At 44.8% G+C, this 14,935-nt stretch overlaps 1 protein-coding gene across 1 annotated transcript in view; it reads right to left on the bottom strand.

Annotated features, from left to right (window-relative positions):
• Positions 1-14,935, bottom strand: part of TBC1D7 (TBC1 domain family member 7) — a 185,736-nt gene that overhangs the window by 32,812 nt on the left and 137,989 nt on the right. Inside the window, exon 6 of the mRNA XM_086965258.1 lies at positions 12,983-13,128. Within this exon, the coding sequence (XP_086821384.1) occupies positions 12,983-13,128 (146 nt within the window). The remainder of the gene's footprint in view (positions 1-12,982; positions 13,129-14,935) is intronic.

Here is a 14,935-nt window from a genome sequence, read left to right as displayed (position 1 = left end):
TTAAATTTCTTCTCCAGATTGTCACAGACAACTCTGATGTCTTTCTGGTTAGCGATTTTTTATTTCCACCGTAAGAGATGTAAGCAATGGGCGTGTCTTCTTTAGCGAGACTTTTCGGGGGAGATCGTACCTCCTTACTGGCCTCACCACTGATTGTTTTGTTTTCCTCATACCTTGGAGGGCATGAGGGATACTCAACAGGACCCAATTCTGTGGCCAGGACCTGGTAACGATTTGGAGTGACATCTTTGGACCAATCCCCCAAACTTGGGGTTTGTTCGATGGCAGATGACGGATGGTCCCTACACCCTTGAAGACCCTGTTCAGTCCTTAAATCCATCTTAGTACCCACTGTCGGAAGGCTATTACTCAGGATGAAGGTTTTTGGGAGGATTTTTAAAATAGGTCCTAAGTGAAGGAGTAACCTTAATTTTACATTCAGGAATAGATCTATTTTTGAATGGTTTATTACGTGTCACTGTCTCCTTAACCACAAGCTCCTTTATTGATCCAGGAATGATAGCATGTTTTGGGCTATCCCTTACTGCCTGTTTCCCTGTTACCTCCGATTCAGTATCTACTTGGGAAATAACCTTGCTTGAAGTCGCCACTACTGCAACACCGATATTGGCAGCTCCAGTGCTTCTAAGAGTATACCTAGACAGTCCTGGAACCCCCTCGGCTCCCTTCTGCCCCTTTCTCCCGCCTCTCCGTAATTTGGTGCTCATATAATTCAAATCGGGCAGCAGAAGCTGAGAGGATTACTAACAGGTACTAGGAGAGATCAAATCTGATGCTCCTACCTTGATCGAAAGTTTAGTTAGCGCTGGTGCAGGTGCAGATGCGAGAGAAGTACTTGCAGCCCCTTCGGCTAATGTAGCTCCTTCGACGTATGTCTCATAATCGACCTTCAAGGGACAAGTGCTGCTCTGCCTGTCTCCAACTCCCCTGCCCCGGAAGGGGTATCAGGGAGACAGCACACCTTCCCTTGCGGAGCTCCAGCGCCGCTCTCAACCACGGCTGATCCCCTGCCGTGTTGCTGAGCCAAACGTGCAATGTGAAAAGGATTCAGAAGGTCTTCAAACGAGGATCGAGATACTAAAAAAGGTCAGAATGTGCTAATATTTAGCTCAATACTATTTAGTCATTGCTCGTTTCCCTGCCTTCCTACTTTCCTATTTTTGTGTGTTTGCAAGCATTTCCTCCGGGTTCCAGGTTCCCGCAACCTGCACGCTTGCTGCCATGTTTTCCACCCGAAGTCGCTTGGCACATGTTGAATACGGGGAGGGATCTAGCAAATTATTAGCCTGGAAAGTTAAGAGTGATCAAGTTAAAAAACTATTAAAAGAGATCAGATGTGAACAATCTGGGGCTCTATTGTGTGACAATCAGGCAATTGAATTGGCATTTCACAATATTTTGTGTGTGTATGTATGTATGTATGTATGTATACTTGTAAAGCGCACTGTTACCCCATCACTCGGGGCATCCTGGCGCTGTATACTGCTGGGGAACCCGTCCTGGCTTTCCCTGTGAGATGGTCCCTCATGGGCACCCCCAAGGTGAAGCCAGGCATCCCCGGCGCTGATAGGGCCGTTGTGGAGATTAAGCAAGCTATTGACCAGAGTTGCAGAGTGGGACCCCTGGTTAGCGTAGGCACCTAGCGGAGAATTATCGAGTCCGCGGACATTGACCCAAGACCCTGCCGCGTCGGGAATTGAACCCTGGTCCCGGACCGACCTTTGCTTCAGGGTCTGCCGCTTCTAACCAGTGAGCCACACTTCTCCACTGGGGATTTTGGGGAAGTTTACCAGGAGGATTTAGCTGTAACTCAAGAAGAAGCAGTCAGTTGGTTGGCTCAAGAGCCGATAGAGCAATTAGCAACAGAGAAGAGTAAGTTATTGAACGATAGCATAAATACAGCGGAACTACAGAAGGTAATAAGGGAGAGTACGAAAGGTAAGGCTCCTGGACCGGATGGTCTTCCTCATGAAGTTTATAAGGCCTCGGCTTATATATTAGTACAGATCCTGGTGCATATGTTTAATGACATCTTTCTGACTGGAGTGGGCTTTCCGGTTTCGTGGAACGATGCCACCATCGCTCTAATTCTGAAACCCGGTAAATCCCCAAAGAATTGCGACTCATACAGGTAAATATCACTTTTAAACTGTGATTATAAGTTATTTGTGAAAATCATAGCAGAAAGGCTGAAAGGGTTTATTCCCTTGGATGTGCACGAGGAACAAAAGGGTTTTATTTGCTGTAGAGCATTCAAAGAACTGACATTCAATCTCATAGGAACAATAGACTTGGCCACCACTATGAACCCCCCTTAGCAGTTATGGCACTTGATGAAGCCAAAGCGGTTGATCGTGTCAACTGGGTTTTTATAAAAACAGTAGTAAAATATCTCAATCCTGGCGCTAATGTGTGTAGAATTTTGGAGGGTATTTATGCTGCCCCAACCGCTAGGGTTCTAGTTAATGGAGCCCTGACAGAACCGGTTCAAATCATAAGGGCTGTCACATGTCCCCTCTCTTGTTCAATCTATACATTGAGCCATTGGCTAGAAGACTTAGAAGCTTTGCAAAGACTCTACCATTTCAATATAATGGCTGAAGTAAAAAGACTGGCTGGATGCGGATAATATTTAGGTTTTTACCAGGGATATACAGAGTGCATTGGAGTTGGTTTTAACATTCACCACCGACTTTGGTAAAATCTCAGGGTATAAGATTAATAAACAAAAAAGTGAGGTTATGGCCTGGAACCTAGAAGTGGATGGATTAAGATTTGCTAAGGATATGAGATATTTAGGGGGTGAAGATCACACAGGATATTGCCAGCCTCACGAAAGAAAGAAAATTTCGAGGTAGTTAAGAAGGAAGTGGTTACCCTGTTGAAGAACTGGGCGCATCTCCCCTCAACTTTGTTTGGTCGAGTCAATCTTATAAAGATGGTAATCCTTCCTAAGTTTTCTTTTCTTTTTAAGGCTATTCCTCTTCCCTTTTGTAAAGTTTGTTTTTTTAAACTTCAGAGTCAGATTAGCTCTTTTATCTGGTCCTCTAAGGGACTAAGAATCTCTTGGAAGAAGTGGACAAGGAGAATGGAAAAAGAAGTCTTGGCGCTACCTGATTTGCTCTTTTACTCCTGGTCTTTTTTGTTAAAAAATAGAAGAATGCTATAGGCTACACCCTCTAAATCAGAGATGGGCAGACTTTTTGAGGTTCAGTTGAGGAGCTAGAATCTGGCAGAAGGAGGTTTCATGTTTAAGTACGCAAACCCAAAATACTTTTAAAAAGTTAGATTGAAAATCTTAAGAGGCATGGCTGAGACAGGGTATAGAGTGAGGAAAGCTGTGAAACCGCCAAACTTTAGTCATTTTGCTTCCATCTGGGATTCTCCCCCCCCCCCCCCCCCCCCCCCCCCCCCTCCCAAATGGACCAAGGACAAGCCGGCTGCACCTTTGAGGGAAGCGGCCATAGTAAGATGGAAACATCTCTTACATGAAGATCAGTTGATCTCCTGGGATTATTGCAAACAGAAATCTGATCAAAGAATATCAAGATTTAAACATCTTCAGATTCAGAGTTGGTTTTAAGCTTCAAATACAAAAATTGTGGAGCATAACCAATTTGAGAAGAAATTGATTTCCGGACAGGCTCTAAATAAGGAGATCGCACTATGGTATTGGTGAATGGTGGAAATGGAAGACGGGAATTTCGTTCTCCCAGTCGATCTCAGGGGAAGATGCTTGCCGATGGCTACGCTGGAAGATCAATGACAAGTATCTATGCTTACTTTGTACAAAATAGTAAAACCTGCATACCGGAGAAGGAACCATCTTTTCACATTCCACAGGGCCTATTGGTCTCCCCAAAGGTTATCCAAGTTTGGGAAAGGAGGAGATGTTGCGTGTCGTAAGTGTGGCAGTATGAAGGAAGATGATCTTCACATGTTCTTTCTCTGCCCAAAGATCCAGCCCTTTTGGGAGGCCGTGAGTAAAGCGCTATCTAATTCTTTGAATATTCAAATTAAGCTAAGGGCTTTACTAGTTATTTTTGGGCTATTGGACTCCTAAACTGTAAGCAACAAGAACAATGCGAACTTGGTTTTTAAGCGATTCTGTTGGCCCGTAGAGAAATTTGTAAACTGTGGGTGTCTCAGATTCCACCAAGGTATGAGGGCTGAATATTATCTGTGAGGAGTGTGGCTAATTTAGATATGTCAGTCAAGGGATGTCGAAGACATGAATTTTGGGCACCCCTTTTGAGTTGGTGAGAGCACCCATTTAATTTATTAGATCAGGGTCCTATGATTAAGCCCTTCTTCGCCTCGGCTGATGGCACCTTTTCAGGGTGGTCGGTCTCCTCCACCTGGTGATGGTGTGTATTGGATGACTGATGGTGCGAATCACTACTCCAGGGCGTTTCCAAGTGAATCCACCTCTAGTAACTCTTTTCAGCATATGAGGTTGTGGACATTTCGGCTGGTAAGAAAAGCGAAATGGTGTGACAGATGCAAATGAGGACAAAGAAAAAATGAGAGGGCAGAACTGACAACTGTATCTCTAGAAGACGAAATATATAATAACAAAGGCTGTGATTAGTGTTTTTGCTGTTGGAACGAACTGCCACCGCCGTACCCCACAGTGGAGAATGTATCGTGACTTGCATATCATCCAAGTACAATTAAAAATGGTACTAAGTGTTGTTCTGTAAAACAATAAAAAGTATGTTAAAAAAAAGAAAAAGAAAGCTGAGAAACAAATGGACGCAAGGGGAGGTTCAGCACCAGGGTCGGACTAGGAAAGAAAATAGGCCCAGGCACCAAAATAAAAGCGGCCCCATTAGTGAATTCGATGCGGCAATTTTGAACTTCAATCACACGCACAACAAGTGCTTTGCAAAGTATGGAAGACTGCATGAATTTGAGCATGCGGCAGGCAATATTTGCTTTAATATCAGGGAAACCAACAGCAAAAACTGCCAAGCAGACCATAAAACAGGCCCACAAATGCCAACAAAAATGGCCCGCTCACTGATCTGTCAGAGCAGCCCATTGAGCACTGCCTGCCAGTATGACCCTGTTTGGCATGACGACCTTCATTTTGTTGGGGTGCTGAAGAGGTCAAGGAGTCCAAATGTGAAGCTGTTTGCTGAGTGATGACTATCAAAGGTTCTACTAATAGTGGAGTGCACCCCTGGGTTCACACCCTGCTCCCCTATGCCCCACAGCGGCAATATTTGTGCATTTTCTAAGCTTTTGGGACAAAAATGACATTCTGAAAGCTGCCAGAAGTAAACTGCATCTCTTTCCTGACTTTACTCAGGCTGTGTAGGGGCAGAGCTTTGATGCAGCTAAAGCAAAGCCTCAGGGAGGTGGCCTGAAGTGAATGATGTTGTTCCTGGAACTGTAGTGAGTTATTGTAGAGGTAAAGATGTAACTTTTCCAGTCTCTTTGGAAAAAGTGTGGGGCTGGCAGCCAAGCGTACACCCTGCTGGATCAGGAAATCATAGCTATAGATATTCCTCTAGAGACAACTTTGCTACAGAGATCACAGCTGCCCCCGAGGCCCCCACCCCCCCCCGGTGCACACCAACACTCTGACTGCCTGAAACAATCCTCTGTGACTAAATGGTGAGAAGCAAGGGTCATGACAGATGCAGCTGCTCCAGAGGGCTGGATATACCCTAGGTATGTCCTCAAAAGATGTAAATAATGGTGGAAGCGTGAAGCCTTGAGCAAGGCTTCTTCCTGGCTGGGATGGGGTGTGAATAATAATCTAGACAGAACGAAATTCGACTGATTCTCTGATATGTGCTGTTAATGTTGCTTCATTTGTGGTTGCTAAACCTGAGACTTTATTTCTTGCTTAAGAAGACAATGTTGAAGGGAACTGCTTTATGCATTTACCTCCTCTGAGATTCCTTAATTTGGGGATTTTATAACTAAAAGTATATAATATTTGGGCACCCAGCACTTCTTGTGGTGGTGGGCAGGTTTATGTGCAGGTTATGGAAGTGTGGGCTGAGTTACAGGATGGGGTTGCACTGTCAGAATGAGTGCCTATCGACTAAATGCCATAGCATGGTCTACGGTCAAAAACTGTCAGAAAGGGGAGGAGCCAAGATGGCGACCGGAGCAGACGCTTGAGCGCCCGGCTCCGTCGGCCCTTGGCCCCGTAATATCATCCTGACTACTATCCTCGCCGTTTCTCGAGGTGAAACGTGTGCGACGACGCGCTGTCCACGCCGCCGCTTCCCCGAAGTCTCTGCCTGCCCGGATGCCGGAGTTCTTGGTGCTTTTGTTCCCCGCCCTGGACCCCTGCTCCATTGTTGCCTTTGCCGGCCCCCTGGAAGCTCCGCAGTCACCGGACCCGCTAGCGCCAACCTGAGCCGCGTGGTCCCGACCTCACCCTACACCACGGACTGCCGCCAGCTGTGCCTGAGGGGAGACGGCCAGACACCTCCTGCACCCTACGCCTGAAGGGCTGGGGCTGTACGGTAAGCCCCGGTGACACGGGTCTCCTGCCCGATCTGCGGACCGCGCTGTGGGAGACTGCTGACCCTCTTCTTCTACTATCTAGCTGGCTGCAAAGGGCACCCGAGGGAAGGGTGGCGACTGTTGGCGTTCCCTGTGGCGGCACAGACCTGGGGAGAACTGACTTTTTGCTGCGACCCCCCCCACCTGGCCATTGTACCGTCCGGCAGTAAACATGGCGTTGTTTGCCTGCCCGCGACTGGGGGGTGTTACCCCGGTCTTGCCCGCTATTTGCTTCGCCCTCCCTCCACCAGACACCAGCTCCACAGTGCCGCCCCGGAGTGCTGCCGATGTGGGGGTGCAGCCTCCACTGACATGCGGATCCATTCTGGCTGTCCTACGGGACTTTCGTCTACAAATGTGCGCTGGCTTGCAGGCGCTAAGTGACCGGTTTGACTCCATGCTGTCGGCTGCGGGTCGTGAGCGCTCCGTTTGTCACCAACACGGCGCGGGTCTGCCAGTGCCCTTGTCCTCCTGCGGGGACACTATAACTGCATGGGACCGTGCTACACTGGTGCCCGCAACTGGCCTTCCCGGCACCCAGGATCAACCGCTCTCCAGCTCAACTGCGGATACTTTGTTTCCACGTTTATTGCTGCCTGCTTCATTGTTGCCCGCCTCACCGCGTCTGCAAGAGCATCCAGCTTGGCAGCACCTAACATCCTCGAGGACTCGTTCACAGTGTCCTTCGTCTTCTTTCCTGTGGAACTCCTGTACTTTAAAGGCCAATTTGGGACTTTATGTGGTGGACGAAAGGACTTCTGCGGATGGTCGGTGGCCATTTTGTAATCCTACTTCACCATCTTCTTCCAGGCGGCCATATTGTCTTTGTCTGCACGGGATGCGGGGCCTTCAAGTAGGGGCTGACCTAATCTCAAGCCCGCGATCGGGCCAGGGCTAGACTGCTTTATATCGCTATGGTTTCACGGATGGGCTAGACTGGGGCTGGAACTGTATGTATCTGTTGTGCGCGTTCGTCGCAATTTGTCTTCCTTCATCTCTAATGTTGTGACAATTCATTTTCACACGACCGCTTTTGGTGCAGTGGTTTTCAGTGTGTGGAAGCCATAGATGGCCGAGGGTTCAGAGCGTTCAGAGGATACGTAGGCTCCTCCCCACTTACTTCTTTTTGGGAGTTTCGATTAGAATAGTCCTATTCTTTTCTTACCCCCTTTATCATAGGTGTAATGTTTTTCTTATCTTTCTTATTCTATTCTTACTCTCTTTCTTGTCTATATTTCGGGTTTATTGGGCGACAGGCACTATGCTGGGGGGGGGGGGGGGGGCAGGCCGTAGCCTCCGCATTGGTGTAGGGTGGGGGGGTAAATTACCTTTTCTAATTAGTTCTATGGGCCTTTTTTTTTTTTTTCTCTTTTATGTTTCTGCGCTATACTGGTTTCGATTCTGGGTCCGGGTTGTCTGAGTGAGGGCGGCATTGGAGGGGTGCGTAATTGCTGATGTGACTATCCTGTTGTAGAACTGCATTGCCTCACTGCCTGAGACTTTACTTCCATTGCTGCTTTGATGATGTTGCCGCTCTCCCATGTGGTGAAAATATCGTGCGGACTCGAATCTCCTTGGTTCTCACTCTTCACTGACTTTTTCCCTGATAAAATTGCTTTAAAAAACTTTAAAATTAACCTCCACTTCTCCTCCCCCTGGCGTCGAGGGTCTCTCCTGTGTATTGTTCATACATCTTTGCTACTCTTGATCGTTGAAGCAAAGGGGCCGTAATGTTTGTATCAGTGCTTAATAGTACCGTGGCCGGCCTGAAGGTTGTAGGCCCGTATTTGTTCTTTTAATATGCACGAATAAAGGTTTTCAAAAATAAAAAAAAAAAAAAAAAAAAGAACTGTCAGAAAATAGCCCGGCTGGAGATTAACCGAGAAGACAACTAATTGAGTTATGACTTGGAACCAGATGAAATGAAATGGGATGTTGTTACTCAATTTCTCCAGAATACTTGATTTAGCATTATTTCAGTAAACCGATTTTCAGAACATTTAGTACCAATTTACAGGTAAATAAATATATTTGCTACTGGCCCCAGAAAATAATCGTCAATTCATAGTGGAGCCATTTCCAGGAAGCCACTAACAAATTAAGGGGAGTGAAGAGGTTCTGTAGAGCATGGCATAGAACTTTACACAAACTACAGAAACCAACTCGGTTGGGTCAATCTAAGCACTCTAGACTCCAAGGCACGGAAATAGGTATTTTAGGCGGGCAGGATAGGCGGGGACCTTGGAGTCTGTGTGACAACAGGCAACACCTATCCTCCATGTACCCATGGAGCACTATTTAGGGCCTTAATATATATACATCCATTTACAGACACCAAGTAGGGGCTTTAGGTGTACTTATTATATGAATGGTAAATTCACCAGTTACATCAGCATCATGGGTGTGGATTGTGGTAGTATAATCGGTCCTGATGAAAGCCACGAGCATTGTGGGAACATAAGTGACAGAAACATGTTGACCCTATGAGGAAGTAGAGGTAACTGGAACCCCTGGACTTCAAAACTTTTCCCATTTTTAATCATACCGTCTGGCGCCCAGAATATAATGTTAGGGCTATGAGGTGGGTATTTTTAAAGAGTAACCCTATTCCCACTCACTTCCCTATTCCTTTTCCAACAGAGTGCTCCCATCCATCTCACAGGTTGAAGCACGTCCCATTCCGTAATGGAACAGGAAGGAACTCTGATAAAGCAGGCAATCCAGGGGTACCCCTGGACCGTGAGAGTTCATTAAAGCAATATGGCTCGGATTAAAGGTGAAATCTTAAAAATAATTACACAGAAGGAGATAGCTGAATATCAAACACAGAGAGCAAGGAGATACGAGACTGGAGAACAAGCGGGTAGAGCTTTAGCGCTCCGTATTAGGCAAGAATCAAACAGTAATAGAATTAGAAAGATTACATACAATGGGAGTGAATATACAGATCCAAAATCTATAATGGATGTTTTCCAAGACTTCTATCAAAAACTTTATGATCAAGAGCCAGGGGTAGTACCTTATATTCAAGATCAGTCTCCGTCAACCCCAACTCTGAAAGATGATGATAGGGCTAGGCTAGAATTGGTTATAACTGCAGAGGAGATAAAAGCCGCTCTGAATGAACTGGCAGTGGGTAAAGCGGCGGGACCAGACGGGCTACCATTAGAGGTATACAGGGTCCTGGAAGATGAAATCCTCCCTTTGTTTGAGGATCTTTTTAATGGAATAATATGGTCAGGCATTATCCCAGATACATGGAAACAGACCAACATCGTCATATTTCATAAAAAGGGCAAACCAGAAGAGAACCCAGGCTCATACCGTCCGATATCTTTAATAAATACTGATGCCAAACTGTACTCTAAAGTGTGGGCAAACAGATTAGGACGTATCATTACCCAACTTGTTTCACCTTGGCAGCATGGGTTTGTCCCTGGGAGAGGTACCACCGAACACACAGCAAGGGCAATTTCATTATTTGATGCAGCTAACGTTACAGGTGGAGATATGGCTATGATACTGTTAGATGCCGAGAAGGCTTTTGATCGTGTGGTCTGGGACTATATGTGGGAGGTATTGGCTAGAAGAGGCTTTGGTGAAAAGTGTAGGAAAGCCATCAAAGCAATGTATATGGATCCAGTTGCTAGAATAACTACAATGGGTTTCCAATCAGATGAGGTAGTGATTAGAAGGGGCACCCGTCAGGGGTGTCCATGCTCACCCCTACTCTTCTCATTGTACATCGACCCGCTTATAAGGAAGATTCTTGCCTCTGAAAAAATACCCCCGGTTGTATCTCATGGTCACACCACTAAGCTATTGGCCTATGCGGATGACTTGGCAATTGTTACTACTAACCCGCAAGTGGCAATGCAGGAACTAAGTAGTTTGGCTCAGGAGTTTGGGAAATGTTCAGGTTACAAACTGAATACTGAAAAAACTATAATAATCTGTTCTACCAATATTCAGAAAAGAGATCAGAGGTATGTGGACTCCGCGGTCTACTTAGGAATTAAAATAAATGCAAACGTAGGAAAAATTAATCAAGAAAATTATGGGCCCCTATTAGCCACAATTGATAAAGAATTAAGAAGGATTAATGTACTACATTTGTCATTGATTGGGAGGGTCAATGTGCTGAAAATGTCAATGTTTCCCAAGCTATTGTATTTATTCCGTGCCATACCACTTTTAATTGAGGAAGGTTTGATGAAGAAGATGGAAGCAGTGCTTTCACAATTTTTATGGCAATATGGCAAAGTCAGAAGATCTATAGCCCGACTTTCTGTACCGTTAGAGGGAGGTGGGTTATCTGCTCCTAACCTACGGTTATACCATTGGGTTTGTTTATTATTACGTATGAACTACTTATTGGATTATGATGTCCCTGAAGCATTACATGATATTGATAGAATCCCCACAATTTATGAGCTGGTAATGGGCCAAAAGGCCAGGGGGGTGCTAACACGTGAAATTAATGCATTGTATTTTAAGAGGAGTAAAAGTAAAGTGCTGCTATCTGCCTGGGGGACATGGAAGGCGGTGCGGAAATTTTTTAAGATCCCTAAAATTAATGGTACAATTGATCTTTGGAATGCAGGTCCATTTTTGCATCTTGGACAAAATAGGAATAGTAGGTGTTGGAAAAGGTTGGGCATTAGATGTCTAGGGGACGTCATGGAGAAAGATGACCTCCTGGGGTTTGAGGCTTTACAACAGAAATTTGGTGTCCCCTCGAATCACTGGCTGTTATACAAACAGATAGAACAATCAGTGAAGGCATTAAGACCAAGGGTGTCTGTTCAGGAGCCAAATCCATTTGTGCACTACATAATGAGTGGGGGCAAAAAGATTAAAATAGGGTACAATCATCTGCTACAGGGATTGGAAGAGGATATTGGACAAGTAGAAAATGCCTGGGCTGTAAGATTAGGAGATCCTGACATCGATGTGGATTACGCTTTGGCATTAAATAGGAAAATATTAAGAGCGACTAATCTGAAGGCACAACACTATAAGATGATCTTCAATCTCTACTACACCCCGGCTAAGTTGTTTCAATGGGGTAAAAGGGATACAGATAGTTGTCCAAGGTGTAATCAAGGCCCTGCAGATCTAATCCATATGTTTTACTCATGCCAAAATCTCAACCCTGTTTTGAAAGAAATGGAGAAGTTTTTATCAGGGCTGTTAGAGCGTCAAATCTTTTTATCTCCAACATCTGTTCTGATCGGCAGGGATGAAAATCTTAAGGTTGAGCAGGAAGCCGAAGCTTTTATCTTTCTCTGTGTTGCTGTTTTTAGAATTCTAATTGCAGCGGCCTGGAAAGATCCGATCGCTCCCACATTTCAGATGTGGCTTACAAGGTTGCTAGGGACCCATAATATTGAAGAATGTTTATATAAATTTAAGGGTAAGAAAAGTAAAGAACTCGGTAAAAAGATATGGGCTCCGATAAGCAACTGGAGGAAGATAAGATGATTGATGAGTGTCACTATACTACATATTATGATCTTTAATGTAAGATTATGTAATGCTGGCAATATATGTTTAAGGCTTCTGCGATGTGCTCTGTAAGGGGGCCGCGTAAGAATTACCCCGGATATCTGTGAATATTGTTTCAATTGTTTTAATCCTTTTTCTGTTTTTTTCTCTTTTCTGTTTAAAATTCTGATATGTCAGCAGGTCCAGCTGATATCTGTATCGTGTAAAGTTGTTCGTGTTTTTCATTTTCTGATCCATCTCAATAAAAAAAAAAAAAAAAGAGAGTTCATTAAAGCAAAAGGATTATTTTCTCCTCAGGTAGACGGGGGGGGGGGAGGGTCTTAGATTGATCCAATCGAGTTGGACTCTATATTTTGTTTTACATTTCCAGGACTCACCGCATCGAAGGAGCCTCCAGACTGGATATTTTTTAAAATTTTAGAATGGGAAAGCACACGTTCACATGCGATTTTATTTCTATACATCTGTGGAGATCAGATGTGGGGCATTTTTTAGGGATTCCCTACCCGCAGGTAAAATTAAGAAATAATGGTTGCACCAAGTATTCTGTCAGTTTGCAGAGGGTTATGGGACAAGGAAAAATGTTAGCATAGCCATGCTCTTCGTGGATCAACTAAAAATTCTCTGGTGCCAATGGCACCCTTGCTTAGGGACTGTGACCATTTCTCTTTGGTTATGGAGCGAATGGAGAAAATTCTTCGGCAGCACTTCAGTGGTCTCGGCATCCTGAGACATCCAATTCACCACCACAATCTGCCAACAGCCCATTAACAAGGGAGGGCTAGCAGCAACAAATGTAGTTAGCACTCAGAATCTGTATTACCCTGCTTTAGGGATTCAACATAATGGACTAACCGAAAAATGGTGATCATCAGATATGAGGCAGGCAAATCAAAGGAATCTACAAAAATCACATAAGTCTTACCTTTGTAGACTGGACTCCGGCAAACAACCTGCAAAACACTTTTTAAACCACAGGTCATATGGAAGTTTGTTCATAGCAGAGCAGGCTTTCAGATGGGCCAGGAGTCGGCTATCTTCCAGGGTTAAGAAATGATCAAATGTCTTTGGCTAGAAAAGGAATGCATAAATGACACAGATAAACAAGATAAGTTTTTCATTACTACAATCACATTATTTTGTTTGAAATAACACACAACAATAAAAACAACGATAAAACCTCAAAAGTCAAGAAGAACAATACAATTTGTTGAGTGGTTTTTGGACGGGGAACAGAGACATTATCACAGTAGGCAACCAAACATTCCTTATTAGTATACTTAGGAAATGTTAACCTACTTCAATGACATATCAATTTTGATATAAAGATCCTAACTCATTCTTGGCTCTCAGTGCCATACCTGAAAGACCATATATAACAATGGGTTTGGGGGATCCACAACTACATATAAAGCTTTCTCAGAGGACATATACCTATGAGTTTTTAATGTCAGATGTAGGGATCATGTTGCACCAACATCTGCTCTAGTTGATGGGAGTCAATAAGTGCCTGGATACATCTGCATTCAGAGCAGTAAAAGCTATTTATATGTTTAAATACTGCAATGAGTTTAACATGAAACCTCTCCCAAAAGTCTAGCCCCCTCTCCCGCCCCACCCAAAAAAAACAACCCCTGATGTTATATAGAAAGGCTCCTTCCTAATTCCTTTCTTTGAGACATTCAGGGGGCTACACAAGATTGCCATCCAAGGACCCTTTCTCCGCTGGATCTGCTCCTTAACAAATAGAACACAAGCTATCTGCCTGGCACCTTACTCCTTGGAAGCTCCCGAAGGTTCATCTCTCATCCCCACCCTCTTCAAAGCATACACAATCCCTCTGGCCAATGTCATCCGCGCACACAACATCCTCTTCTTCGCAGACAACACACAACTCAAATTCTCCCGCTCGGAAAAGACCCCAAACACAAGAAACAAGCTCACTACCTGCATGACTGAAGTATCTAATTGGATGAAAGCCAACTGTCTCATGCTAACCATGGACAGATCAGAAGTAGTGATCTTCGGCAAGAGCACATCACCATGGGACTTCTACTGGTGGCCGGCCAAACTCAGACCTACACTGAGAAGCCACGCCAGGAACCTCATAATAAAATCAACAGCAAACTGGACACGACTGCTCAAGTCAATGTTGTCACTGCATCCTTCTTCCACACCCTAAAGATGCGGAGGAAGATCTTCAAATAAATCCAAGGAACACAAGAAAAACTGTTGCTCACACGCTAATTACTGGCAAGTAGGACTATGGGAACACCATCTATGCCGGAATCACCATGCAACTCACTTGAAGAATACAGAGCATCCAGAACTGGGCAGCGAGACTTATCCTCAACATCCCACACAGGATTTAAATTACACTACACCTCAGAGAACTACACTGGCTTCCAGCTCACAAATGCTCTCAATTCCAACTCTGCACACGCACATTCAAGGCACTCCACAACTCGGGGCCCCACCGACCTAAACAATCGTATCCCCTTCCACCAACCATCCAGACACCTTGGTTAGAGGCAGGACTGCCACTAACCAACATCACACACATACACAGAACCTGATCAGGAGAAAAGTTTTCGCTCAGAGCCTCCTACATTCTTCTTGAATTCCATGAGGTAATAGAAATTTTCAGGTAGCTAATGTGTCCCCCACTCGCACCCTATCCATGCACCCATGTTCCATGTATGTCGTGTAATTTCTGTTCTGTACATGCTAGAAAGACGCAAATACATTTGCGTCCATCCTTAACATGTTAGCTATCCAGTCATGCAAAGAAATCCCGTTAATTAGGCTTCTAGGCATACGGTGCCAACGTCTTTACATGGTGCACTTCTGAAATTCGCACACGTTTTCTCCATGTTTC

This window comes from Lissotriton vulgaris, chromosome 4_1 (assembly GCF_964263255.1).
Source record: "Lissotriton vulgaris chromosome 4_1, aLisVul1.2, whole genome shotgun sequence".
Lineage (NCBI taxonomy): Eukaryota > Metazoa > Chordata > Amphibia > Caudata > Salamandridae > Lissotriton > Lissotriton vulgaris.
Note: the sequence above shows the minus strand (reverse complement) of the source record. Positions and strands in the feature narration are given on the sequence as shown.